At 43.6% G+C, this 25,207-nt stretch overlaps 1 protein-coding gene and 1 pseudogene across 2 annotated transcripts; one reads left to right on the top strand and one right to left on the bottom strand.

Moving 5' to 3' along the window:
* Positions 1-4,095: 4,095 nt before the first annotated feature.
* LOC132421692 (TGF-beta-activated kinase 1 and MAP3K7-binding protein 2-like) lies at positions 4,096-14,729 on the bottom strand (annotated as a pseudogene).
* Positions 14,043-19,497, top strand: LOC132421892 (protein RoBo-1-like). Of its 2 annotated transcripts, XM_060006733.1 has the most exons (7): positions 14,043-14,085; positions 14,721-14,800; positions 15,197-15,307; positions 16,791-16,940; positions 17,549-17,680; positions 19,229-19,298; positions 19,425-19,497. In XM_060006733.1, exons 2-7 carry the CDS (start codon positions 14,728-14,730, stop codon positions 19,453-19,455), a joined length of 567 nt encoding a protein of 188 aa, XP_059862716.1. In that variant the 5' UTR covers positions 14,043-14,085; positions 14,721-14,727; the 3' UTR covers positions 19,456-19,497. The 2 variants fall into 2 exon arrangements, with proteins under 2 accessions (XP_059862716.1, XP_059862715.1); XM_060006732.1 differs by having other exon boundaries at positions 19,229-19,481.
* Positions 19,498-25,207: the final 5,710 nt, after the last annotated feature.

Raw genomic sequence — 25,207 nt, 5'->3', positions numbered from 1 at the left:
TTGGAGCATTTAATTCATTTACATTTAAGGTAATTATTGATATGTATATTCCTATTACCATTTTTTAAATTGTTTTGGATTTGTTATTATAGGTCTTTTCCTTCCCTTGTGTTTTCTGCCTAGAAAAGTTCTTTTTTATATTCTCTGTCCTTTCTAAATGAGATCCTTACTGGGTAGAGTAATCTTGGTTGTAGGTTTTTCCCTTTCATCACTGTAAATATGTCCTGCCACTCCCTTCTGGCTTGCAGAATTTCTGCTGAAAGATTAGCAGTTAACCTTATGGGGATTCCCTTGTATGTTATTTGTTGCTTTTCCCTTGCTGCTTTCAATATTTTTTCTTTGTATTTAATTTTTTTTTTTTTTTTCCAGTACGCGGGCCTCTCACTGTTGTGGCGTTTCCCATTGCAGAGCACAGCCTCCGGACGTGCAGGCTCAGCGGCCATGGCTCACAGGCCCAGCCACTCCGCGGCATGTGGGATCCTCCCAGACCGGGACACGAACCCGTGTCCCCTGCATCGGCAGGCAGACTCTCAACCACTGTGCCACCAGGGAAGCCCTGTATTTAATTTTTGATAGTGTGATTGATATGTGTCTTGGTGTGTTTCTCTTTGGATTTTTCCTGTCTGGGACTCTCTGTCCTTCCTGGACTTGACTGACTATTTCCTTTCGCATATTAGGGAAGTTTTCAACTATAATCCCTTCAAATATATTCTCAGTCCCTTTCTCTTTCTCTTCCTCTTCTGGGACCCCTATAATTCGAATGTTGGTGTGTTTAATATTGTCCTAGAGGTCTCTGAGACTGTTCTCAATTTTTTTCTTTCTTTTTTCTATGTTCTGCATTGTGGGAATTATTTCCAGTATTTTATCTTCCAGGTCACTTATCCATTCTTCTGCCTCAGTTATTCTGCTATTGATTCCTTCTAGAGAATTTTTAATTTCATTTAGTTTGTTCTTCATCACTGTTTGTTTGCTCCTTAGTTCTTCTAGGTCCCTGTTAAACATTTCTTGTATTTTCTCCATTCTATTTCCAAGATTTTGGATCATCTCTACTATCATTACTCTGAATTCTTTTTCAGGTAGACTGCCTATTTCCTCTTCATTTTTTTGGTCTGCTGAGTTTTTACCTTGCTCCTTCATCTGCTGTGTATTTCTCTGTCTTCTCATTTTGCTTAACTCACTGTGTTTGGCATGTCCTTTTCACAGGCTGAAGTTTCATAATTCCTATTGTTTTTGTTGTCAACCCCTAGTGGGTAAGGTTGTTTCAGTGTGTTCTGTAGGCTTCCTGGTTGAGGTGACTGGTGCCTGTGTTCTGGTGGATGAGGCTGGATTTTGTCTTTCTAGTGGGCTGGACAGTGTCTGGTGTTGTGTTTTGCAGTGTCTGTGAACTTACTACGATTTTAGCCAGCCTCTCTGCTAATGGGTGGGGTTGTGTTCCCGTCTTGCTAGTTGTTTGGCATAGCGTGTTCAGCACTGGAACTTGATAGTCGTTGATTGGAGCTGGGTCTTAGTGTTGAGATGGAGATGTCTGGCAGAACTCTCACCGATTGATATTACATGGGGTCAGGAGATCTCTGGTGGTCCAATGTCCTGAACTCGGCTCTCCCACCTCAGAGGCTCAGGCCTGACACCAGGCTGGAGCACCTAGCCCCTGTCAGCCACACGGCTGGATTCAGTCGGTGGCGGCAGAAGTGGTTTCATGAGCATGGCGACGGCTCCTGTGCAGGGGTGGCAGCAGCAGCGGTGGCCCATTATATGACTTTTGATTGAATAATTTATTCCATATACATTTAAAGTAATTATTGATAGGCCAGGACCTACTAATTTCATATAATTTGTTTCCTGGCTATTTTGTAATTCCCTTCTTCCTTTGTTTCTCTCTTCTTTTGTAAATTAATGATTTTTAGAGTGGTGTGCTTTTCTTTTCTTTATCTTTTGTGTATCTAATGAAGGTTTTTGCTTTGTAGTTACCATGAGGCTTTCATAAAACATTTTATTGATATACAGTCTATTTTATTTATTTATTTTTATTTTATTTTATTTTTTATTTTTTATGCAGTATGCGGGCCTCTCACTGTTGTGGCCTTGACGCGCAGGCTCAGCGGCCATAGGCTCACGGGCCCAGCCGCTCCGCGGCACGTGGGATCCTCCCAGACTGGGGCACGAACCCATGTACCCTGCATCGGCAGGCAAACTCCCAACCACTGCGCCACCGGGGAAGCCCTACAGTCTGTTTTATGCTGATAACAACTTAACTTCAATTACATACAAAACTCTATCCTTTTATTCCCCACCCCAACAATTATGTTTGATGTCACAATATATGCAATTTTACATTGTGTATCAACTAACAAATTATTATAGCTGTAATTAAAAAGTACTTTTTGCTTTAACCTTTATCCTATAGTTAAGTGGTTAACAAACCACCATATTACAGTATTAAAGTATTATGAATTTGACCACATACTTACTTTTACCAGTGTGTTTTATGTTTTCATCTTACTTATTAGGTTCCTTTTATTTCAACTTGAAGGACTTTCAGCATTTTTAAAAGTCTGGTCTAGTTGTTATGAACTCCCTCATATTTTGTTTCTGAAAGTATTTCATCTTCATTTCTGAAGGACAAATTTTCTGGGCCAAGTATTCTTGATTGGCAGTTTTTTCTTTTAGCACTTTAAATATATCATCTTATTCTCTCCTAATCTGCAAGTTTCTGGTGAGGAATCTGCTGGTAGCCTCATGGGGGTTTTCTTGTATGTGAGGAACTTTATTTTTCCTGCTGCTTTGAAAATGCACTTTTTGTCTTTGATTTTAGACAATTTTAAAATAATGTGTCTTGTAGGAGATTATTTTGGGTTGAAATTTAGTGGTGGGAGGTCTATGAGTTTCATGAACTTTGATGTCCAAATCTGTTCCCAGATTTGAGAAATTTTCAGCCAGTATTGTTTTCAATAAACGTTATGTCCCTTTCTCCCTATCTTCTCCTTCTGGCACTCCAGTATGCATAGGTTTCTTATTTTAGTGATATCTCATTTTTCACTAGACTTTCTTCACTCTTTTTCATTCTTTTTTTTTCTTTGGTCTTCTCTGAATGGATAATTTTAAATGACCTGTATTCTTCCTCTTAGATTCTTTTCTCTTCTTAGTCCAATCTTTTGCTGATGTTTTCTATTGCAGGTTTTATTTCATCTTTGTATTCTTCAGTTCCTGAATTACTATTTAGTTCTTTTTAATAATTCCTGTTTCTCTGTTAAAGTTCTTATTTTGTTTGTGCATAATTTTCTTGATTTCATTGACTTGTCTTTCTGTGTTTTCCTGTAGAACACTTAGCTTCCTTAAAACAACTATTTTGAGTCCTTTATTGGGAAAATCACAGACCAAATCATGGATCTCCATTTCTTTCTTTTTGAATTTTTCTTGCTCCAACTCTGTGCTAGAATTTCTTTGCTGGGCTCCCAGACTTCCACAAAGGCACCCTTCTCTGTAGGTATTTGTCAAAATTAGTGTTCTTTGAGAGAAGACAGTAGAACTCTTATTCTGCCATGGTAATGATGCTACTTCTCCTAAATTTGGCTTTGGCTTTAGAGAACATAGTGAGCCTTTTGGCTCAGAAATGCCTTAGCCGTTCTCACTGTTCACAATAGACTAAGGCTGGGTGACCAAATAAGTAGAGACAGCACAAATTCAATGATCTCCTTTGCCATATTTTGTGTCTTGAGTCTTAAACAATAGAAATTTATTTTTGCACAATTCTGGAGGCTGGAAGTGTGAGATCAAATTCTTGATTGCAGGGTTGGTTTCTCCTGAGGCCCCTCTCCTTGGCTTGTAGATGGCCATCTTCTCCCTGTGTCTTCATATGGTGGTCCCTCTATGTGTGTCTGTGTGCTCATCTCCTCTTCTTATAAGGACATCAGTCATGTTGGATTAGGGCCCACTCTAATGACCTCATTTTAACTTAATTATCTCTTTCAAGGCACTATCTCCAAATACAGTCACATTTTGAAGTAATGGGTATTAGGTCTTCAACATATGAATTTTTATGGGACACAACACAGTCTATAACAACTAATAACATTCAATTTCCATGCTTGTATTAGTCTAGCCTCGTGTGAAAATTTGGCCTATGAGCTGCTGAATACACTCTGTCTGTATACAACAGTCAGGAAGGTTTAGAAGACTTGAAAGTTCAGAAAGTTCAAAGATTGAGGACACCAGTTGGTAAAACTTCAGGTCAGAAACTGCAGTTTTTAAAGGATGCTTTGTCTTGGGTTGGGAGACCACTGCTTGAGGAGAAGTTGTAGAGCGGTTGCCCATTATTTGATATTTGGAAGTATTGCAACAAATAAGTGTAGAGTCTGTGATCACTTGCTCAGACATATTTTTGGAGCCAGCAGATCGTCCACATTTTGTAGATATCAGAAGGGTGGGCTGATTCTGCATAACCTGTTCATCTTCTTCATGTCTTTAGCTGAAATATAGACTTTATGTTTAATATGGGACATTGCCTCATTCGTGTTTTGGGGACTGGCAGCTATGTAAATAGTTGGCTGATTTCTAGTAAAGTCTGGCTGTCAACAAAAGAGGAAGTGCTGCAGGTTCAAAGCCCAGAAAAATGCCATTTCAAAGAATTCTTTCTTTATTTTTCAATTTTCAATTTTTAATTTATTTTTTAATACAACAGGTCAAAGAATTATTTATTTTCAATTATTATTTTCAACTTGAAACTTCACAAAAGTTCAAGTTGAATTTCAATCTGTTTTTTGAAGGTTCTGTTGAAATATTCTGAATATTATATTGACTAATGCATAGGTGATTGTGACCTACCAGATGAATGAACTCTTCATGGTTGTAGCCTAAATGGTGAGCTGATGGACACAGATGAGAATTCTGGTGGCCCTGCTGACCTGGCTGTTGGATTGTTGGGTTAAATGCAGGACAAAGGGTCTACACCTCAGGCTGGAAAGGTAGACAGACTTGTTGAGGGTGCAAGCAATTAAACTGAGACACCAACCAGAATGCAGCTGGTTCTATACAGTTGTGTTAATAAAATCAAATTTCCCTCCATACTCTTATCACAGATGGAAGGATACCATCTATGTGCAAATATGTTGGAGCACTATGGTCAGCTGGGATATTTGGGGCTGAAGTTACTATAATGGGATTGAATCTGGGAGTTTGTTGAGGAAGGCTAGATTCTTTAGCTGCCTGAGTAAAATCTAAGATATGGTACCAAATTTGAAACACCAGGTAGACTGGACATTCTAAAAACCTTAATGCCTTGGGGAACTTGAGCTGCTGCTGTCTGTGGTTCCTGCTAAAATCATTCACTATGGGACTGTCCACCTTGAAGTTGCCTATCAATGATGCTGCATATTCAAATCCTACTTCCTTTTTCCATTTCCTTCTTGTCCATGGTGGTCATCATTCTGAGACTACATGTCTAGGTTGAGAAAAGTCATGTGATTGTGTAGACCATACATTTCAAAGCCAACTGTGACATATGGGTCTCCTCTACAAACAGGCTAGTTACTTTCCCAAGGGGAAGCCTGGATATTGTTATCCATAACATGCTCTTGGCTACTATAGCCACAGATGCTTCAGAACATTTTGCTGTAGGACCTATAAGGACCCAAAGATCAACTTGGTGGCTTTCTGAACCATTTGGATATTGTCTGATTGGACCTACTTGCACAGTGGGTAATTCTAGGCCTCGATGGAAATAGTACTTATCTTTTCAGTCAGGCATTTTCCTCTTTACCAGTCACCTTGCTGGTACTGTGGTCAAGAATAATAGTTGGGCAAGGCTGGTCCTCCTGATGCCTCTTTCCCTCCCTCTGCTTCCACACCCCATCCCACCCTCTTTCATATGTATATATATGTTAACATCTCATTTTACATCTCATTATTCCTATTGATTTTCTCTCATCTCATGAAGTTTTCCTGTTTCATAAGGTCTGTTTTCCCTGACTTCCTCAAGTCCTACCTTCCAATTCATCTTCTGACTGTGTATGAGTGTGTGAATGTGAGTGTGCATGAGTGCATGTGAGAGTGTGTATTGCCTCTGCTTTCTTATATCTCTATAGAGAGAAGTCTTTCCATGAAGTACCTGAGTTCCTTTGGGTTCTGTCTGGAATAAGATGGCACCTGCCCTTTTCGATTTTCTAGACTCTGATGAAAGGAGAGAGGAGATTTTAGATTTGTGTGTTTGCTTTGCCAGAAAAAAGGCCCATCTGTCACGGGTGTAGGAGTGTGTTTACTAAGAGAATTCAAGCTGGAGGTGGTCATTGGGTAGAGCTGAACAGCTGGAGCTGAACAGCTCTGTGTTTGTGACTCTCTCAGTGTAGAAGGAGACCTGGGCCACTTCTATAGTGGATGCAGGCTGGGTTCTACTTACAAAGTCAGGACCTTTAGGGAAAACCTTATTGTAAAAAGGTAATTGCAATCCCTTTCAGGAATTCAGGAAACTGATTTTATTTTGTATTTCTTTCAGAGAAATATCAATGTTTATTAAAGGAAGAAAAGGCTAAATTCAGGAAATGTGGCCCTATTTACATTTGAAAAGTTGAAATGTATCATCACATCATAGTACGTCTCCCACATGTTTCAAGAATTAAATAGGAAGCATCAAATAATAGAAAACTGGTGTTCTTAGATCAAGAATAACAGGAGCAGTCATTCACCAATATTACTGAGCACTAACCAGGCACTAGCATCAAAGATGCTGAGAATACAAAAGTGAACAAGGCAGATGGAAATCCCATCCCATGGAGCTTGCAGAAAGGAAGCTATGTGACTTGTCTATGTAACAATTGAAGGCATTGTATGCACAGTAAAGGAAACCATCAATAAAACAGAAAGAAAACCCACAGAATGGGAGAAAATATTTGCAGATGAAGTGGCTGACAAGGGATTAATCTCCAAAATATAAAAACAGCTCACGCAGCTCAATATTAGAAAAACAAACAACCCAGTCAAAAAGTGGGCGGAAGATCTAAATAGACATTTCTTCAAAGAAGACATACAGATGGCCAAGAGGCACATGAAAAGATGCTCAACATCACTAATTATTAGAGAAATGCAAATCAAAACTACGATGAGGTATCATCTCACACTGGTTAAAATGGCCATTATCAAAAAATCTACAAACAATAAATGCTGGAGAGGGTGTGGAGAAAAGGGGACCCTCCTACACTTTTGGTGGGACTGTAAATTGGTACAGCCACTATGGAGAACAGTATGGAGGTTCCTTAAAAAACTAAAAATAGAACTGCCATAAGATCCAGCAATCCCACTCCTGGGCATATATTCAGAGAAAACCATAATTTGAAAGGACACATGCACCCCAATATTCATTGCAGCACTATTTACAATAGCCAGGACATGGAAGCAACCTAAATGTCCATCGATGGAGGAATGGATAAGGAAGATGTGGTACATATATAACATGGAATATTACTCAGCCATAAAAAAGAATGAAATAATGCCATTTGCATCCAATGGTTGGACCTAGATATTGTCATACTGAGTGAAGTAAGTCAGACAGAGAAAGACAAATATCATAAGATACTGTTTATATGTAAAATCTAAAAAAATGGTACAAAGGAACCTATTTACACAACAGAAATTGAGTCACAGATGTAGAAAACAAACTTATGGTTACCAAGGGGGAAAGGGGGGGTTAAATTGGGAGATTGGGATTGACATATACACACTACTGAATACAAAAGATAACTAATTAGAACCTACTGTATAGCACAGAGAGCTCTATTTGGTGCTCTGTAATAACCTGTATGGGAATGGAGTCTAGAAGAGTGTGGATATATGTATATGTATGGCTGATTCACTTTGCTGTACAGCAGAAACTAACACAACATTGTAAATCAGTTTTATTCCAATAAAAAAATTAATTAAAAAAAGAAACTTCTTTTGGACTTCTAGCCTTCAGAACTATAAGATAATAAATGTGTATTGTTTTAAACAAAAAAACAAACCAAAAATGGTATCGTGATGGGAAAATATTCTCCTAAATGTATTGTTAAACAATAGACTTTGAACCACATAATGTAAACATAATATGATAAAGATCAATATCTTTATGAATTTTATACATATATATGTTTTATGTAGACTGTCATAAACTTTTAGCAAAAATGTCAAGGTGTTAATATATAAATGATCAAAGAGCTTGAAGAAATGTGAAACCTCACAGAACTTGCTCACTGCCTTGACCTGCATATGACTTGCTGATATCTGGCTTTTAGTTTCTGAAGAGAATAGGCCATTGTTCAGAACCTACAGGTGAAGCCTCATATGCCTGGGTCATAAAAGGAGAGAGGTGAGAACAGCAGACAGGGAGGATAGTGGAGACGGGGCCTTCTGCAGACCACTGTTTCCAGGATGTCTCAGCTGGGTTTGGCTTTGTTTTCTGTGCTCTCTCAGCTCCTGCATCTGGCTTTAAGGGACCTGCACTCATGAGTGTCCCCATCCCAACCACTTTTCCCAGATGAGGAAGCCACAGGTTTAAAACCTGGATAGTGAATATGCCACTATCCCCTCCTGGGTCAGCTCTGGTCTTCCCCAGAGGTGGCCTGAGCCCAGTGCCACCTGTGGCTCATCCTGGCCTCCAGACATCCTTGGGCTTGTGGGCAGTAGACAGCAGTTCTCTCTAGGTGCCCTCCTGCTTCCTTCTTGGGGAGGGCTTTGTCAGGCCTCATGGGCCCCATGAAAGACCCACTGCTCCTCCTACCATGCTACTGAGTCCAAACTCATTCTGCTCACCGCATGACAGGTCAATAAATCAGGAGATGAGCTGTGTTGGGGCAAGGAATAATGACTTTATTCAGAAAGCCAGCAGACTGAGAAGATGGCAGACCAATGTCCTAGAGAACCACCCCAGTTAGAATTCAGGCTTCTTTTATGCTAAAAAGGGGAAGGCAGAGGGTGGGGGAGTTGGCTGTTGCAAACTTCTTGGTGCAGGAATCCTTTGTTCTTGAAGCTGTCCACATAGGTTTTGTCACAATGTTCTTGTAAACCTTTAACAAGACAAATGTTATTCTCTGTTCTGCAACTTTTTATCTCTATATGAATGGAAAAATGTTATACTCTTAAAGGTCAAAGGCTTAAGACTAAGCTATCCTGTATATTTTAGGCTATAGGCAACATTCTTTTTTTTTTCTTTTAATTAACTAATTTATTTTTGGCTGTGTTGGGTCTTTGTTGTTACGGTGAGGGGGGGCTATTATGTATTGTAGTGTGAGGGCCTCTTATTGTGGTGGCTTCTCCGTTACAGAGCATAGGCTCTAGGTGTGCAAGCTTCAGTAGTTGTGGCATGTGGGCTCAGTAGTTGTGGCTCATGGGCTCTAGAGCGCAGGCTCAGTAGTTGTGGCACACAGGCTTAGTTGCTCTGCAGCATGTGGGATCTTCCTGGACCAGGGCTTGAACCCATGTCTCCTGCACTGGCAGGCAGATTCTTAACCACTGCACCACCAGGGAAGTCCTAGGCAACATTCTTAACTCAAAGCAAAAGCAATAGAATACAAAGTTTAAAGTAAAAGAAACAGATCTAATATGGAGTGAGAGTTGTTCTTTCCTGTTACAACCAGGCTTAGCTATTCTTGGGCAGTGCCCGGGCTGGGTGAGCATCCTCTTTATGGTGTCCCTCATCTCCAGGGAACCTCCTCACCTGCTTCCCTCTCCTTCTTCCCTCTCACCCTCCCTCTTTGAAGATAAGGTCTGTGCCTATTCATGTTGCTTAGCATTTCAGACACAAAATAGTTGCTTAATAAATGATAACATTAGCTGCTCGGTGAAACAGGCACCATTTGCTCTAAGTACAGTATATATGTTAATTCATGTAACCTTCACAACCACCCCATGAGATCACTCCCATATTATCTTTATTTTATAATTGAGGAAACTGAGGCACAGAGAGGTTGAGTCACTAGACTAGGGTCACACAGCAGAACCAGGATGTAAACCTAGATTGTCTGACTCTGAGGTCCTTGGACCAGGAAGTAGGATGGTCTCTGATCTTCCTTAACACCGTGGACTCGGGGAGTGGTGAGGGATAAGCAAGATTCACACCTGGGCCTCCCACTCTCGTTCCACTCCGCATCGGTCTCATGGCCAGCAGATAGAGACAGGGCTTCTAAGGGCAAATCTCTTGGCACCGAAAGCAACAAAAGTGACAAAGCACCCTGGATGACTCTAGAAAGTATAAAGTCAAACAGGTCCCAGGTGGCAGCCCTGGAACTCCATCCATCTATCCCCTCCTGCTTGGTTGGGTTCTCCGCCATGTTGAAACTCTGATCTTTTGGCAGGTTCCAGCTGCCTCACACAGATGGCCTCCTCTCTGGGATCTTAACATGTTCACTTCAGCATTTTCCTCATCAAAGGATCAGATGATACCTCGGATATCCCCCGAGATTGGAGAAAGAGAAGAAGCCAGAAAATAAAGAATGAGAGCAAGGGCAGTAATGGGAAGAAGGGCAGGCTGGTGAGGAGGCATCTGAGGGCTGAGACTGTGTTTACATCTCACTTGACTATGACGATGGCTTCTCATGCATGGGGTGATGGTCAAACCCGGGTGCCATTTGCCCTGAGGCTCAAGCTCTGGGGGCAGTGGCCATTTGTCTTGCATCACTGTGACCACACCACCCCCGTGCTGCCTGACTGCACACGGTGGTCAGCAAGGGGCTTAGGGCTGGGTCCAGGGGTAATTCTTCACAGAGGGTCACACACTGGAGCAAAGACACCACACAGCAAGACAATGCCAAGAAAGAACAAGGTGAGTTGACACCCAGTGTCCCAAGCCTCTGGTCACACCGAGCATCCTTGAGCAATGCAGAGCTAGAAACCAGGAAGGTGGACAGGATGTTCGATTCCTGCTGAAGTTGTCCCTCCCCCCAGAACAACGCCCACTCTCTCTGCCTGCACCTTGTGTTGTCAGAAGCCCCATTCCTCTGTAGCTTCTGTCTCCACCTGCCCTGGGCATTTCTGTCTCAAATCTTGAAGGCTTAACCAGGGTCTGGGTGCTAGCCCCTCACTGAACCGAAAGGGTAGAATCCAGCCCAAGTGAAAATAGAGGGTCAACTCCTCTTGGTCAGTCACTGACTGGGCTGGTCCCCATGCTCTGTTCCTCCCTCCACCTCTCCTCCAGCCCTTCTTCAGGGTCTAGTTTTTATTTGGAATGGGACATAGTCACTGTCCCTGTTCCCTTCCTTAGTGCTCAGCCTTGTGGGGAATCCAGGCTTCCACTACAAACTCCGAACGAGCATCAGCACTTCACCACCCAGCCCTTGTCGGTCTCAGCTCCGACAAGTCAGGTGCCTCTTGGGATGGACCACAGTACTCCCCCTGTCCCTCTGACTCAGACCACTGAGGACTCGTGGCTCAGGTGTCCAGTTCCTCCGACCAGAAGAAATCTCTCAAGATAGGAAAGACTTTATCCCAGGAAGGGATTTCTTGGGGTTCACTGTAGGCCAGGACCTCCCCTCCAGCCTGAGGCTCCCACAGCATGTCTGGATAAAGGGGTTGCCACCTTCCCTTCACTGGCTTTGTAAGAGAGGCCGCCCTGTAGCCATGCAACCAACTGGTCTGGTTTGGAGACTTTGACCCCTGGAACAGTCCAGGGACCTAGTCAGGAAGCAAATGCTCCATAAGAAATGCTGACTGATCTGTGAGAGTAAAGAGAACAAACAAGGAGATACTAGTTGATGACGGTATCAACAGCTGTTCTCAGTACAGTGGGCTCATGTCACCCTCACACCAAACTAACCTAAGAAGTGGGGTTCGGTCTTATCTCCACTTTCTAGAGGGGGAAACTGAGGGCCAAAAAGGTGGGTGAGTGGCTCCCACGTGTGTATGCTTAGCCCAGCACATGGCAGGGAGAAAAGGGAGTGGGTCCCTCTCAGAACTGTGCCCAGGAGCTGAGCTGACAGGAGGGGGATAATTTCTCATGACATGGTTTTTATCTGGGACACGGTACAAAACATCATTTCTGGTAACAAGAATGAGCACAGCTGACTTGAGAGAGTGGGCTCTCTCTCTCAAGACAGTGGCTCTCTCTCTCAAGTCAAGTGGCGGGATGATTCTGAAACCAAGGGTGAGTGGGGGCCACAACTCAAAGATAGTGAACACCTGGACACTCCCATGCTTTAGGAGTTCCCCCCAGGAATGGTGTGCCCTATGGCACCCTCCCACAGTAACCACAGCCCTGAAGGGTTTGCTGAGGACCCACCCTGAGAAGCAGGACATTGGCACAGAGTCAGGTGGTCCCAGGCCTTGCTCTGTCCTCCTGGAGTTGAGAGATGGGGCCAAGGTTCTCCATCAGTGATGACAAAACCGGCTCATTTCACCCAACCATCTCTGCTTTCCTGAGCCTGGCCTGTGCTTCAAGTTCCAGGCCACACTGTGAGCCAGGCCGAGTGGGTGGCCAGCATCATTGAATGACAGCAGTAGTTGGATTTAACTGGTGAACTTCTAATCCCAGACCACACTATAAGTTTGGTCTCCCAGCCTCACACTTTCTCTGCCAGAAATTATCCTTGTCTCCAGCACCTCAGTTGCTCAGGAATTCATAAGCAAGTAGCATGAGGAGAAAGGGAAAAGTTTGATGGGCAGAGGAAATAAGAGAATCATAAAATGTACAGCTTTGAGCTACACCTTCTTCTTGGGCGTTAGGGCAGAGCTCTGCTTTGGGAGGCAGACGGTGCGTTTACTATTTCCAGAAGCGAGGTGGCAACCGTCTGTGACAGGGGGCCCAGGCAGCCTGGTGGAACCACGGACCCCTTCTCATAAAAACAATTAAACCACATAGGATTTTTTTTTTAACATCTTTATTGGAGTAGAATTGCTTTGCAGTGGTGTGTTCATTTCTGCTGTATAACAAAGTGAATCAGCTATACATATACATACATCCCCCTATCTCCTCCCTCTTGCGTCTGCCTCCCACCCTCCCTATCCCACCCCTCTAGGTGGTCACAAAGCACGGAGCTGATCTCCCTGTGCTATGCGGCTGTTTCCCACTAGCTATCTATTTTACATTTGGTAGTATATATAAGTCCATGCCACTCTCTCACTTCGTCCCAACTTCCCCTTCCCCTTCCCCTTCCCCATGTCCTCAAGTCCATTCTCTACATCTGCGTCTTTATTCCCGTCCTGCCCCTAGGTTCTTCAGAACCTTTTTTATTTTTATTTTTTAGATTCCATATATAACCACATAGGATTATAATTACAGTTGACCCTTGAACAACATAGGGGTTAGGGTGCTGCCTCTCCGTGCAAAACTTTGCCTACAATTTATAGTTGGTCATCTCTATATGCGATTCCTCCCTATCCTTAGTTCTTCCGTATCCACTCTTCCATATCCATGGATTCAATCAACTGCTGATCATGTAGCAAGTACTATTGAAAAAATCCTCATATAGGTGGACCTGTGCAGTTCAAACCCCTGCTGTTCAAGGGTCAACTGTACATTGAAATACAGTTATATAACTCTACTAATGTATGGAATAGTAGGCAATATGCTTCTTTATTAATGTATCAGACACCAGGCTCCAGCAGGGGACTGATAAGGACATAATCTGGAAGTAGTCGATGAAGGCAAAGAATACTCTATGTCTGCAGATGTCATGTGATAGGAAAACCTCAGAAAATTCTAAAGGTGGGTGGTTTTGCTGTGGTTTGTGGACTCCATTTATGGAAGGAAAGGCTAAATTTCAGTTAGAGGATAGTGAAAAAAGAGGCAATCCTTCTTCCTATCCAAGCATGGGAAGACCCTGTGTTGCACCTCACAGCTCCAGAGTCCAAGACTTTGGGGGGTTTCTGGGCATCTGGTCAACCAGAATGAGGTTAGAGGTCGTTCTTGAACAGGTTTCGTATAAATATTTTTGTCTCTAAGACTATTTAGGTCAGCTTATGATAATTATGGAAGCTGAGACTTGGAATTCAGAGTGTGAAATAGGTTTTGTCATTTCCTGAAAACCTGCCTTCAGGAAGGAAAAGGTAGAGGGGCCCCAACTACTCCTTGGTCCTTACACTGTGATGTTTCAGACTTTTTCTCGGACCCCTGGGAGGACGAGTCTGAAGGTAAGTGGGGCTTGTGATTTCCACAAGACATGGAAGCTGAATTTCCTTCCTAAGTTGGCAAAATTCAAATGGGCTTTTGGAAAGGAGCATTGATGACACAAGGTTAGAAAGAATATCCGGATTCGTCTAGCAAATCCTGGCTCTGTCATTTTGTTAGAGGACCTATGTGTCTTGAGAGATGGTGAGTAACAGATGCAGTGGGAACTGGCTCTTTGGGGGAAGGTGACTTTGGAATTGAGAAATCGGGGTCCTTGGCTAAGGGGCTATATGTCTCAGAGTACGACAGGCTCAGACCTTAGAGTGGTTTCTTCTTCTTGGCTAAATAATCCTATTTCAGCTATGGAGGGAGCTCCAGCACCTTCCATATCCATCCAAGAAAGAAATCCCTCATGTGAATTCTTCTTAAGGAAGGAAGGTCCTTCTCCTGTGGGCCTCTTGATGACAGAGATAGCATCCTTTTCACCTTTACATCCCCCAAAAGAGGCATATCTGGCATAAAGCGAGGGCTTGACAAATTCTCACTTGTGAAACAAATGAATGAACACATGGGCACCCTGTATAGTGCTTGGGTTGTCTGACAAGAGACCTGGACCCCATAGCCCTGACCCTTCTGCTCTCACTTGGGCCTTCTGCAGTGCCACCATGCCTCTATCTTCAATCCCGAAGAGCCTCCTCACCACCTGTGTCCTCACCACCTTGGTTTTCAGCTCTGTAGGTAAGAATAAACAAATGGCCCCTTTGTCTCATAGACTGTAAGGGTAAGGTGGCAATACAGGAGAGGAATGCCCGCTAAGGAGAGACCAGGTTCAGCTCCAAGTGCAGTGATGAACACTTCAGAGACGGAGACCCTCATTAGCACCCCAGGCCATGGGCAGCTGAGAGGGCCTGAGCCTGTGCAGAGGGTGGTGGCTCAGTATGAGTGGGGTCTTTTGTGGCCCTGGGGAAGAGCTGTGGACTGAGTGAAGGAAGGCAGGCATCCAGCCCCACAGGGAACAGGTTTCATGGCACTTTGACTCTCAGGAATGTTTGGCTATTGGAAACATCAATTATGATTCTTGACAGTTTTCATTCCTGAATTACTTTCTGAACAACTTAAATTTCTTTTTCGTAGAGGGTTACCAATGTGTAAACTGTTCTACTTATACATGTAGCACCAACCCACAGACAACTTGTGAAACGTCTCAAAGCTGTTTCAGCTACAAGCAAGAATTGCGGACATCAGGTATGCTGTGCCAGGCCCCTGCCCGTGCTGCTAGGCATGTGGGACAGACAAGGAAGGTGTTTAGAGTGAGGGAGGTTGCTGTGTTCCCCAGCTTGACGGAGCTTCTCACTTCCCTGTGTAACAGAGTTCAAACATACTGCTCACCACATGACAGGCTGATAAATCGGGAGACTAGGTGTTGGGCAAGGAATGATGATTTTATTTGGAAAGCCAGCAGAAGATGGGGACTAGCGTTCCCCCAAACCATCTTACCCAAGTTAGAATTCAGGCTTCTTTTATACTAAAAGGGGAGGGGGTGTAGCTGGTAGTTGCAAACTTCTTGGTGCCGGCCAGATTCTGGAGTGGATATGATGATCCTTTGTTCCTGCAGCTGTCCATGTAGGTCTCGTGACATGCTCCTGTAAACCTCCAACAAGACAAATGTTATTTTCTGTTCTGCAACTTTTTATCTCTAGGTGAATGGAAAAGTGTTTATACCTTTAGAGGTCAAGATAGCCCTCAGAATGGGCTATCATATATATTTCAGGCTATAGGCGACATTCTTTTACAAAAGGTGCAGAGCCAGCATGACTGAGCACAGGAAACAGAGTACAAAGGTTAGAGACAAAGGACTAGATCCAATGTGGAGCCAGGCTTTGTTTTTCTTTGCTACTCCTGTGAATCTTCTATTTTACCTTGCTTCCTTATGCCATGCCCTACCAGGATGGGGCTGCAAGTGTGGGGTGCGTGTGAGGTGGCAGGGAGGGAGGCTCCAGGAAAAAGGATAGACCATCCCGGTTCATCATGAACCTCACTGGGATATGACACTCCCATTCTAACAAATGCTAATGTTACCCCGTGCAAGTTCATGTGCCTGACACACAGTGAAGTCACAAAAACTGAAATGTCAGAGTTTGGAGCAGAGGAACGTTTATTGCAGGGCTATGCAAGAGGGATGGTGGCTCGCGCTCAAAACACTTTGAACTCTAAGAAGGTTTCAGCAAAATATTTTTAAAGGCCCAGTGAGGGAGGGGTATCCGTGAGGTATGTGATCAGCTCATGCACAATTCTCTGATTGGTTGATGCGGAGGTAACAGGGTGGTTAATGTTATCAATCTTTTGGTGCCAGAAGGTCTGGGTGCTACGTGCTCATGATCATCAAGTAATTAATTTCTTCCACTTGGTAATGTTGTTCAGCATCTGAAAAACTCAGGAAATATGTATGAGATACTATTATCTGGGCACTTCCAAGAGGAGCTCCAGCAGAGGTTATGGGGGAGGGATTTGTCCCAGGACGGCTCCACAGGGTCCTGTTCGGTTACACTAACAAATCATCCCTCCATGTTTCGTTCCATGGACCAGTGCAGAAAGACCCTTGAAGAAGTGAAAAGACTAAAAACAAAGTGATTGGAGGCACGGAATTCTTTAATACTTGCTGCCCATTTGGGCATCACTCTCTCTACGGTTCAGAGGGAAAATTCCCTCTGTGATTGGTGTTTTGCAGGGCAGCTCTTACAATTTTTTGAGGAGAAAGGCTGTTCTTCAAGTTCGTGTGTCCCACTGGTCTTGTCAGCATCACTGGGGGATAATCACACATTTGGGTACAAGCGCCAGTGCTGCCAAGATGAGCTGTGTAACCGAGGGGAATTACAAGGTGAGTGCCAACACATCTCCACTCTCTCTCCCTTCCCAACCCTGTTCCCAACTCATTGCCTTAAGTCTCTGTCTTCCAAATACCTTCCTGTGACATGTCTCTCTGCTTCTGAGCTGCTCACTGATTTTGCTCACTGATTGCCTTTCCCCCCTGTGAAGGGATGGATACAAGCCCTTCTCCTGCACGGGAGACTGAATGACAGTTAGGTGGCTGGAACTGGTCTTGGGGATTTACTCTAAGTGTGATTAGAGGTTAAATTATTTACTTTCCCATTCCAGCTGAAAAGTTGTCTTTCCTCACCTGTTTAATTCCTCACTCCCTTAACAGTACTTTTTAGACCATAGCTTATCTTCTCTCCATTATCTGAGCACTTTTCTCCAGCCAAGGCAGAGAAGAACAGATAACATCAAATTACTAGAAGATCCTTTTGGCTACATCTTCCCACTTAATACCTACCTCCCCTGCACCCTCCATGCCATCTTAGTTGTAAATAATTTTGATTTTGCGGGGGAGGAATCCTTGAATAACCATGACTCAAGGAGAGGGGCTAATGTTTTCAGCTCTTTTTAAAACTTATTCTTTAAGATGAAAATTTTCTCTTTATTCAGTGCCTCAGAAATTCCCAAACCCCAATGGCATTAAATGTCCTGCATGCTACAATGAGGATGACATTTCCTGTGAACCAGTTTTACTCACCTGTACTGGTGCAGAGACAAAATGTCTCACCGTTATTGGCCAAGGTATGGATAGTTTGCCAGGTGTTTTGGTGTTCATCTTCTTAAATGTTATATTGTATTAAATATCTATTGCCGGGTAACAAATTACTCCAAAACTTGGCAGCCTAAAACAAAACAATCGTTCGAAAAAGGAAAAGAAGAAGGAAAAGGAGGGGGATGCAGAGGAGGAAGAGAAGGAGGAAAAGGAGGAAGAAGGGGAGAGAGGGTGGGCAAAAGTGCAGTTTTTAAGTAATCTAATCTCAGAAGTGACATTATCATCACTTCTGCTGTATCTTGCTGGTTTCACAGACTAACCCTGATACAGCAATGGAGGAAACTACACAAGGGCGTGAATACCAGGAAATGGAAAACATTGGGGGCCATCCTAGAGGCTAAATACCATAGACAGCAAGGACTGGTACAGGGGCAAGTGCTGGCTATCCCTTCAGGGTTTGGAGGAAGCCATCTGTCAGGAGAGGAGAGGATAACACAACTGTTTCCCATAGTAGAGTCTGAGACTTGGGAATATGTCATATCATGACCTCCTGGAATTGGGCCTTGACTCTTTGGCAATGAAGAGGGTGACACTTCAGTTCTGGCTTTTCAACATCACTACCATTATGGCTATTACCAAACAACCATAATCAAACACTTAATTTTTACATGGTGTCATTCTGAAATCTGTAAAAGGATTTGTAATTTTCCTGAGTAGGATAAAAGTATATATTTGTGATAAAGAGCAAATGTACCATTCAGATAAGAATTGGGAGAATAACCATAGTATTGGACTGTACAGCTAGAAGGGGCACCATCAGGTCTTTTCTGAACAACTTATAAAAGGTTTCATGAAATTAGTGGTATTTTAGGAGATGATTAAATGATGGGAGAGAGAATGTGGTGGGAATGGAGGCAAGTTATGCCTTTTCTTTTTTTGAGAAGATTTTGAAGGAGGACCTAGGGCTATCAGATGAATTGGAGATGAGTGAGGAAAATGGGATATCACAAAGGGCACAAGGGAGGGCTGGGGCTGTGATAATGGGGCAGTCTGTCTACTCCAACTTGCCATGGAAAGCATAGACATGCAATGAGGTTCCACAGTGCTACCATCCCATTAAATTCATAGCCCTGGGGAGAAGGAATCTGATCCCAAGGGGCATCTGTATTTCTTCCCTCTTGTTTACTCAAGGAGGCAAAGGTAAGGAAGAAAACAGGCACCACAGGGACATTTTAGTTGAATACATGAGTTCTGACCTCAGCCTTCTTCCCTAGATCAACCATCTCTCCCCTAGTCAGGACACAGGGGCTCCAGTCTTAGCCATGTGTCTGAGACTGCAGGGGTCCTTCGGGGTCCTTCCTAAACTGGGAAGATGTTGGGGTCAGAGGGAAACAAGTCTTGGTCCCTGAACAGAGCTAGAGCTGTGGTTGTTGCTTCTCTCACAGAGGACAGAAACCACAGATTCCGGGGCACTCTGAGCACCCTTTTCTTCCTCAAGGAAGGCAGATAGAATAGGATGTAGGTGAGGAGGTGAGAAAGATGAGAGAAGACTAATTCTTGGATCTTTCTCTTGGCAGCTGGTCCTTTTCTTGCAGTTTTTGCCATGGGTTGTGCTACAGAAACTGCCTGCAACTTGAAGAATACAAGGTTATTGAATAACATAAAACTCCATACATATTGTGTAGAAAGCAATGGGACACCCCAGGTGACGTCCATCACCTCATCAATCCTGACTGGTCTCTTTCTACTCAAAGTTTTGCTTTGATTTTTCAGGCCTTACCAAGCCATTTTCCTACAAATCTGAAAAAGTTGGAGTCCTTGGACGGCTCCCCTCCCCAACATTCCCCAGACATTGCAGAATTAAAGGGCTGATACTTAAGTGTGTGGGTAATTACTTGTACTTCAGGGGAAAAAAATCCTATTCATTCTTCTAAGGGGTTCCTTCTTCACCCAAAGTAGCACATGTCAGAGGAGGTATGAGATATCAGATAACATCTATAAGAATCACTGTGATCTGACCTATGTCACTCAGTCCAAACCTTCACACACACCCGGAACACACCTCTTTCCTGACAGTCTCAATTTTTACTCCTAATCCTTAACTCCCCATTGCCCCCCAACCAATGCTTTTTTTTAAAATTATTTTTTTATTTTATTTATTTATTTTTGGCTGTGTTGGGGCTTTGTTGCTGCACGCGGGCTTTCTCTAGTTGCGGTGCACGGGCTTCTCACCGCGGTGGCTTCTCGTTGCAGAGCACGGGCTCTAGGCACACGGGCTTCAGTAGCTGTGGCTCATGGGCTCTAGAGCGCAGGCTCAGTGGTTGTGGCGCACGGGCTTCGCTGCTCCACGGAACATGGGATCTTCCTGGACCAGGGCTCGAACCCGTGTCCCCTGCATTGGCAGGCGGATTCTTTTTGTTTTTTCAATGTTTTTTTTTTAAATTATTTTTTAACATCTTTATTGGAGTATAATTGCTTTACAATGGTGTGTTAGTTTCTGCTTTATAACAAAGTGAATCAGTTATACATATACATATGTCCCCATATCTCTTCCCTCTTGTGTCTCCCTCCCTCCCACCTTCCCTATTCCACCCCTCTAGGTGGTCACAAAGCACCAAGCTGATCTCCCTGTGCTATGCGGCTGCTTCCCAGTAGCTATCTGTTTTACGTTTGGTGGTGTATATACGTCCATGCCACTCTCTCACTTTGTCTCAGCTTACACTTACCCCTCCCCGTATCCTCAAGTCCATTCTCTAATAGGTCTGTGTCTTTATTCCAGTCTTGCCCCTAGCTTCTTCATGGCCATTTATTTATTTATTTTTTTAGATTCCATATATATGTATTAGCATACGGTATTTGTTTTTCTCTTTCTGACTTACTTCACTCTGTATGACAGACTCTAGATCTATCCACCTACTACAAATAACCCAATTTCGTTTCTTTTTATGGCTGAGTAATATTCCACTGTATATATGTGCCACATCTTCTTTATCCATTCATCTGTCGATGGACACCTCTCTTCGCACACCCGAAACAACGGTCTCTTGCCTCTTAGGCAGGTCCAGACTTTTTCCCGGACTCCCTCCCAGCTAGCTGTGGCACACTAGCCCCCTTCAGGCTGAGTTCATGCAGCCAACCCCAGTCCTCTCCCTGGGACCTGACCTCCGAATTTGGAGCCTCAGCTCCCAGCCCCCACCCATCCCGGTGAGCAGACAAGCCTCTCGAGCTGGTGAGTGCTGGTCGGCACCGTTCCTCTGTGCAGGAATCTCTCCACTTTGCCCTCTGCAACCCTGTTGCTGTGCTCTCCTCTGTGGCTCTGAAGCTTCCCTCCCATCACCCCTCCCGCCCCCCGTCTCCACCAGTGAACGGGCTTCCTAGTGTGTGGAAACTTTTCCTCCTTCACAGCTCCCTCCCACTGGTGCAGGTCCCGTCCCTATCCTTTTGTCTCTGTTTATTCTTTTTTCTTTTACCCTACCCAGGTACGTGGGTGGGTGGGGGGGGGGCGTTTCTTGGCCTTTTGGGAGGTCTGAGGTCTTCTGCCAGCGTTCTGTAGGTGTTCTGTAGGAGTTGTTCCACAAGTAGATGTATTTCTGTTGTATTTGTGGGGAGGAAGGTGATCTCCGCGTCTTACTCTTCCGCCATCTTGAAGGTCTCTCCAAAAATGAGGTATCTGTTTCAGTTCTAAGTTGTTTCCCCCATACTGCAAATGGAGACTATGTATACAGAGAAAAAGTATACAAATATACAAGAAAAGACACAAAATCCAAAAGAGAAGAGAGGATGCACATGAACGTGCACACACACAAACAGCTAGAGAGACACCCAGGCAAGTCTGTAGGTAAAAGAGGCACCTATGCAAATACAGAGGGGAAAAAATGCAAATAGAAACAGAAGGGAAAAGTGGGGGTAAACTTCTATTAAGGAAGGTCTCCATCTTGTGGCAGTGCTTGGTGTTACTACCAATTAAGCTGTTTCGTTTCCGTTTCCAACCATCCATCCTTGCATGCATTCGTCCACCAATCCAACTGATATTTTTCAGCACATGCTATGTGGCAAGCATGTTCTAGAGCTTCAGGATAGGGTAGGGAACAAAATTCCCTGCCTTCACGAAGGTTATGTCCCACTTGGAGCTTACGTGGGTGGTAATTTGACAGATATAAAGTGTGGTATGTTAGGTCAGAAAAAAATCACAAAGTAGGGATGAGATTATGAACAACTGGTGGGGGAGGGAGTAAGCATTGCCAGTAGGGTGACCAAGGAAGGCTTCACTGAGGTTACTTTTGAGTAAAGGGCCAGATTATATAGACTTTGGCTTTTGCTCCGAGTGAGGCGGGGTAATGCTGGAGGAGTTTGAACACAGGAGGGATGTTATATGACATCATCACTCTGACTGCAGAGTAGAGCAGGCTCTAGGGAACCCAGACCAGTTAAAGCTACTGTAATTCTACAGGTGAGAGATGAGGCAGGCTTGCATCAGGAAGGTGGCAGTGGGGATGGTAAAAATGGTAGGATTCTAGATATATTCTGAAAATGAATTCAACAGATTATCTAATGGGCTGGATATGGGGTAGAGGAAAAGGGACGGTAAAGGAAGATAGAATTTCTTCATATTAATTCCGTGCATTAAGTGAAATTAAGCTAAATTTTTTCATTTTTATTCCAAAACTTTTAGGTTGGCTTTAATTGTATATAAAACAACAAAATCTCAAGAGTTAAAAGTTAAGTTTGTATGGGAAATGTAGTTATAGTACAACTGAAAGTTGAGGAATATTTACTCAAAGTGACACCTTTGGTTTTTGGTTTTAAAATAGTTATCCTGAAGTTCTTCTTTCTTCAAATAATTAGCTGACATTAGTATCACTCAGATTACTAAAAGCAAGTTAGAAGAAGGGTTTCCAGGACACACTGCTGTTCACTCCTCTGCTAATTTATAATTGCTCAGCCTGAATGACTCATGTGAGCACAGTGGCGAGCTCCCGCCTGAACACCAGGACATTCATGGCTAGCTCTGCTCTGGAGAATCTGAGGCAAAGGAAAGGCAAATAAGGGCTGACAGTGACCTATTGGGGAGGATTTTCCCACAAGGCTGAGAAGATTAGAGCGAGCATCTATGATGAAATCGCTGTGTGAATCTCTTAGGGAACAGGCTGACCTCAGTTTGGGGCAAGTGGCTAACAGACTACCCACTTAGTGTGAACAAATGCCTGTCCTTCTAAAGTTGCTCTCAGCAGGGTTCATGACTACAGAATTAGTAAAGAAGAGCCAGTTATTACGAGGCAGAGTCCCATTCAGAGCATCAGGGAAGCAACATTGGGAGTGAAGCATCTTCCTTGGGGTTTATCGCTGGGATCTCGCCAGTGGCCAGCCTCAGGTCAGGATAGATTCCTTTGTCCAGAAGACTGAAACAAGGGCTCTCCCAGGATCAGCTGATCTCTTGGCTTCCACATCCTTGCTGAGCAAGCTCCTGTCTTGATTGAATAGGTTTTCTTAACTTTTCTCATTGCCCAACCTTTTGGCCTAATCTGTGTCTTACTATGTTTGTTGTAATTCCTCTCCACCCCTAGGAGGTCAGCAAGGAGGAGTTTATAATAAAAATAATTGTAATAATTACCTTTAATCTTCAAAGGATAATTTTAGAGATAAGTTTATAAACAAAGTACAACTGTGATAAGATCCTGGCAGGACACTTCTGACTTTAATCAGATTTTATGACTACTGTTACCAGTCTGGGTAAGGTATTTTGGCTGTACTTGTCAAGGAAGGTACTGAAGAGGGGATCAAGACCCCATGTGGGTATGATGAGTAATGAAAACTGTTTTTTATGAGTTACGTATTTTTTTTTTTTTTTTTAGATTTTTTGATGTGGACCATTTTTAAGATTTTTATTAAATTTGTTACAATATTGCTTCTGTTTTATGTTTTGGTTTTTCTGGCCACGAGGCAGATGGGAATCTTAGCTCCTGGACCAGGGATCAAACCCTCACCCCCTGCATTGGAAGGCAAAGTCTTAACCACTGGACCCCCAAGTGGACCCCCAAGTGGACCCCCAACCAATCCCTGTATTGGTTTTCTATTGCTGCATAAAGAGTTATCACAACACAGGGGTGTAAAGCAACATAGATTTGTCAGCTTCTGCAGATGGATTCCGTCTGGGCTCAGCTGAGTTCTCTGCTTAGGGTCTCCCAAGGCTGAGATCAAGGTGCTGGCCAGCTAGGCTCTTACTTGGAGTATCAGAGGAAGAATCCATTTCCAAGGCTGTTGGCAGAATTCAGTTCCTGTGTTATAGAACAGAAGCCCTCATTTCCTGGTCATTGGCTGGCTGCTCTCCCATCTAGAGGCTGCCCCATTTCTCATTACATCCTCCCCCACCTCAAAAGCCAGCAACGGTGTGTCCGGCCCTCTCAAGATTCTAATCTCTGACTTTGTTTTCTGCCACCAAAGAAAACTCTGCTTTTTTTTTTTTTTTTTGCGGTACGTGGGCCTCTCACTGCGGTGGCCTTTCCCGTTGCGGAGCACAGGCTCCGGACGCGCAGGCTCAGCGGCCATGGCTCACGGGCCCAGCCGCTCCGCGGCATGTGGGATCCTCCCGGACCGGGGCACGAACCCGTGTCCCCTGCATCGGCAGGCAGACTCCCAACCACTGCGCCACCAGGGAAGCCCCAAACTCTGCTTTTAAAAGGGTTAGTGTGATTACATTAGGCTTACTCTGATAAACTTTTATCTTTTAAAAAAAAAATTTTTATTATTTTTATTTTATTTTATTTTTAAAATCTTTATTGGAGTATAATTGCTTTACAATGGTGTGTTAGTTTCTGCTTTATAACAAAGTGAATCAGCTATACATATACATACATCCCCATATCCCCTCCCTCTTGTGTCTCCCTCCCACCCTCCCTATCCCACCCCTCTAGGTGGTCACAAAGCCCGGAGCTGATCTCCCTGTGCTATGTGGCTGCTTCCCACTAGCTATCTATTTTACATTTGGTAGTGTATATATAAGTCCATGCCACTCTCTCACTTCATCCCAGCTTCCCCTTCCCCCTCCCCATGTCCTCAAGTCCATTCTCTACATCTGCGTCTTTATTCCTGTCCTGCCCATAGGCTCTGCAGAACCTTTTTTTGTTTTTTGATAAACTTATCTTAAGGTCAATTGTGCTTAACATCATAATCAGAGGAGTGCTGTTTGGTCATATTCACAGGTTCCAGGAATAAGGTCTGAAATCCTGGAGGCCATTTAAAAAATTCTTTGTAGCTACCAGAAGTTCTGGCTTCTGGCATAATGGAATGGAAAGGCTGACAAATCCTCTCTCCAGAAAGCTTCTATGAGAGCTGGATGAAGTAAAGCACGTTCACACACACACACACACACACACACACACACACACACACATTTCCAAGCTCTGCAATTCAATCAAAGGCACATGACAATTGATAAGTATCTACTGGTGGGTGAAAACTCCTGAACTCTGGATAAGAATGCTGAGTCTGGGTGTTTTTTGTTTTTGTTTTTTTAATTGAAGTATAGTTGATTTACAGTGTTTCAGGTGTACAGCAAA

This window comes from Delphinus delphis, chromosome 3 (assembly GCF_949987515.2).
Source record: "Delphinus delphis chromosome 3, mDelDel1.2, whole genome shotgun sequence".
Taxonomy (NCBI): Eukaryota; Metazoa; Chordata; class Mammalia; order Artiodactyla; family Delphinidae; genus Delphinus; species Delphinus delphis.
Note: the sequence above shows the minus strand (reverse complement) of the source record. Positions and strands in the feature narration are given on the sequence as shown.

What these genes read in the sequence shown, in the direction of transcription:
- LOC132421892 (XM_060006732.1), top strand. Translation starts at nt 14,728, where the DNA reads ATGCCTCTATCTTCAATCCCGAAGAGCCTCCTCACCACCTGTGTCCTC. An exon ending in GCAAGAATTGCGGACATCAG is followed by an intron (nt 15,308 to 16,790) that starts GTATGCTGTGCC and finishes GGTGTTTTGCAG; the next exon opens with GGCAGCTCTTACAATTTTTT. An exon ending in TAACCGAGGGGAATTACAAG is followed by an intron (nt 16,941 to 17,548) that starts GTGAGTGCCAAC and finishes CTCTTTATTCAG; the next exon opens with TGCCTCAGAAATTCCCAAAC.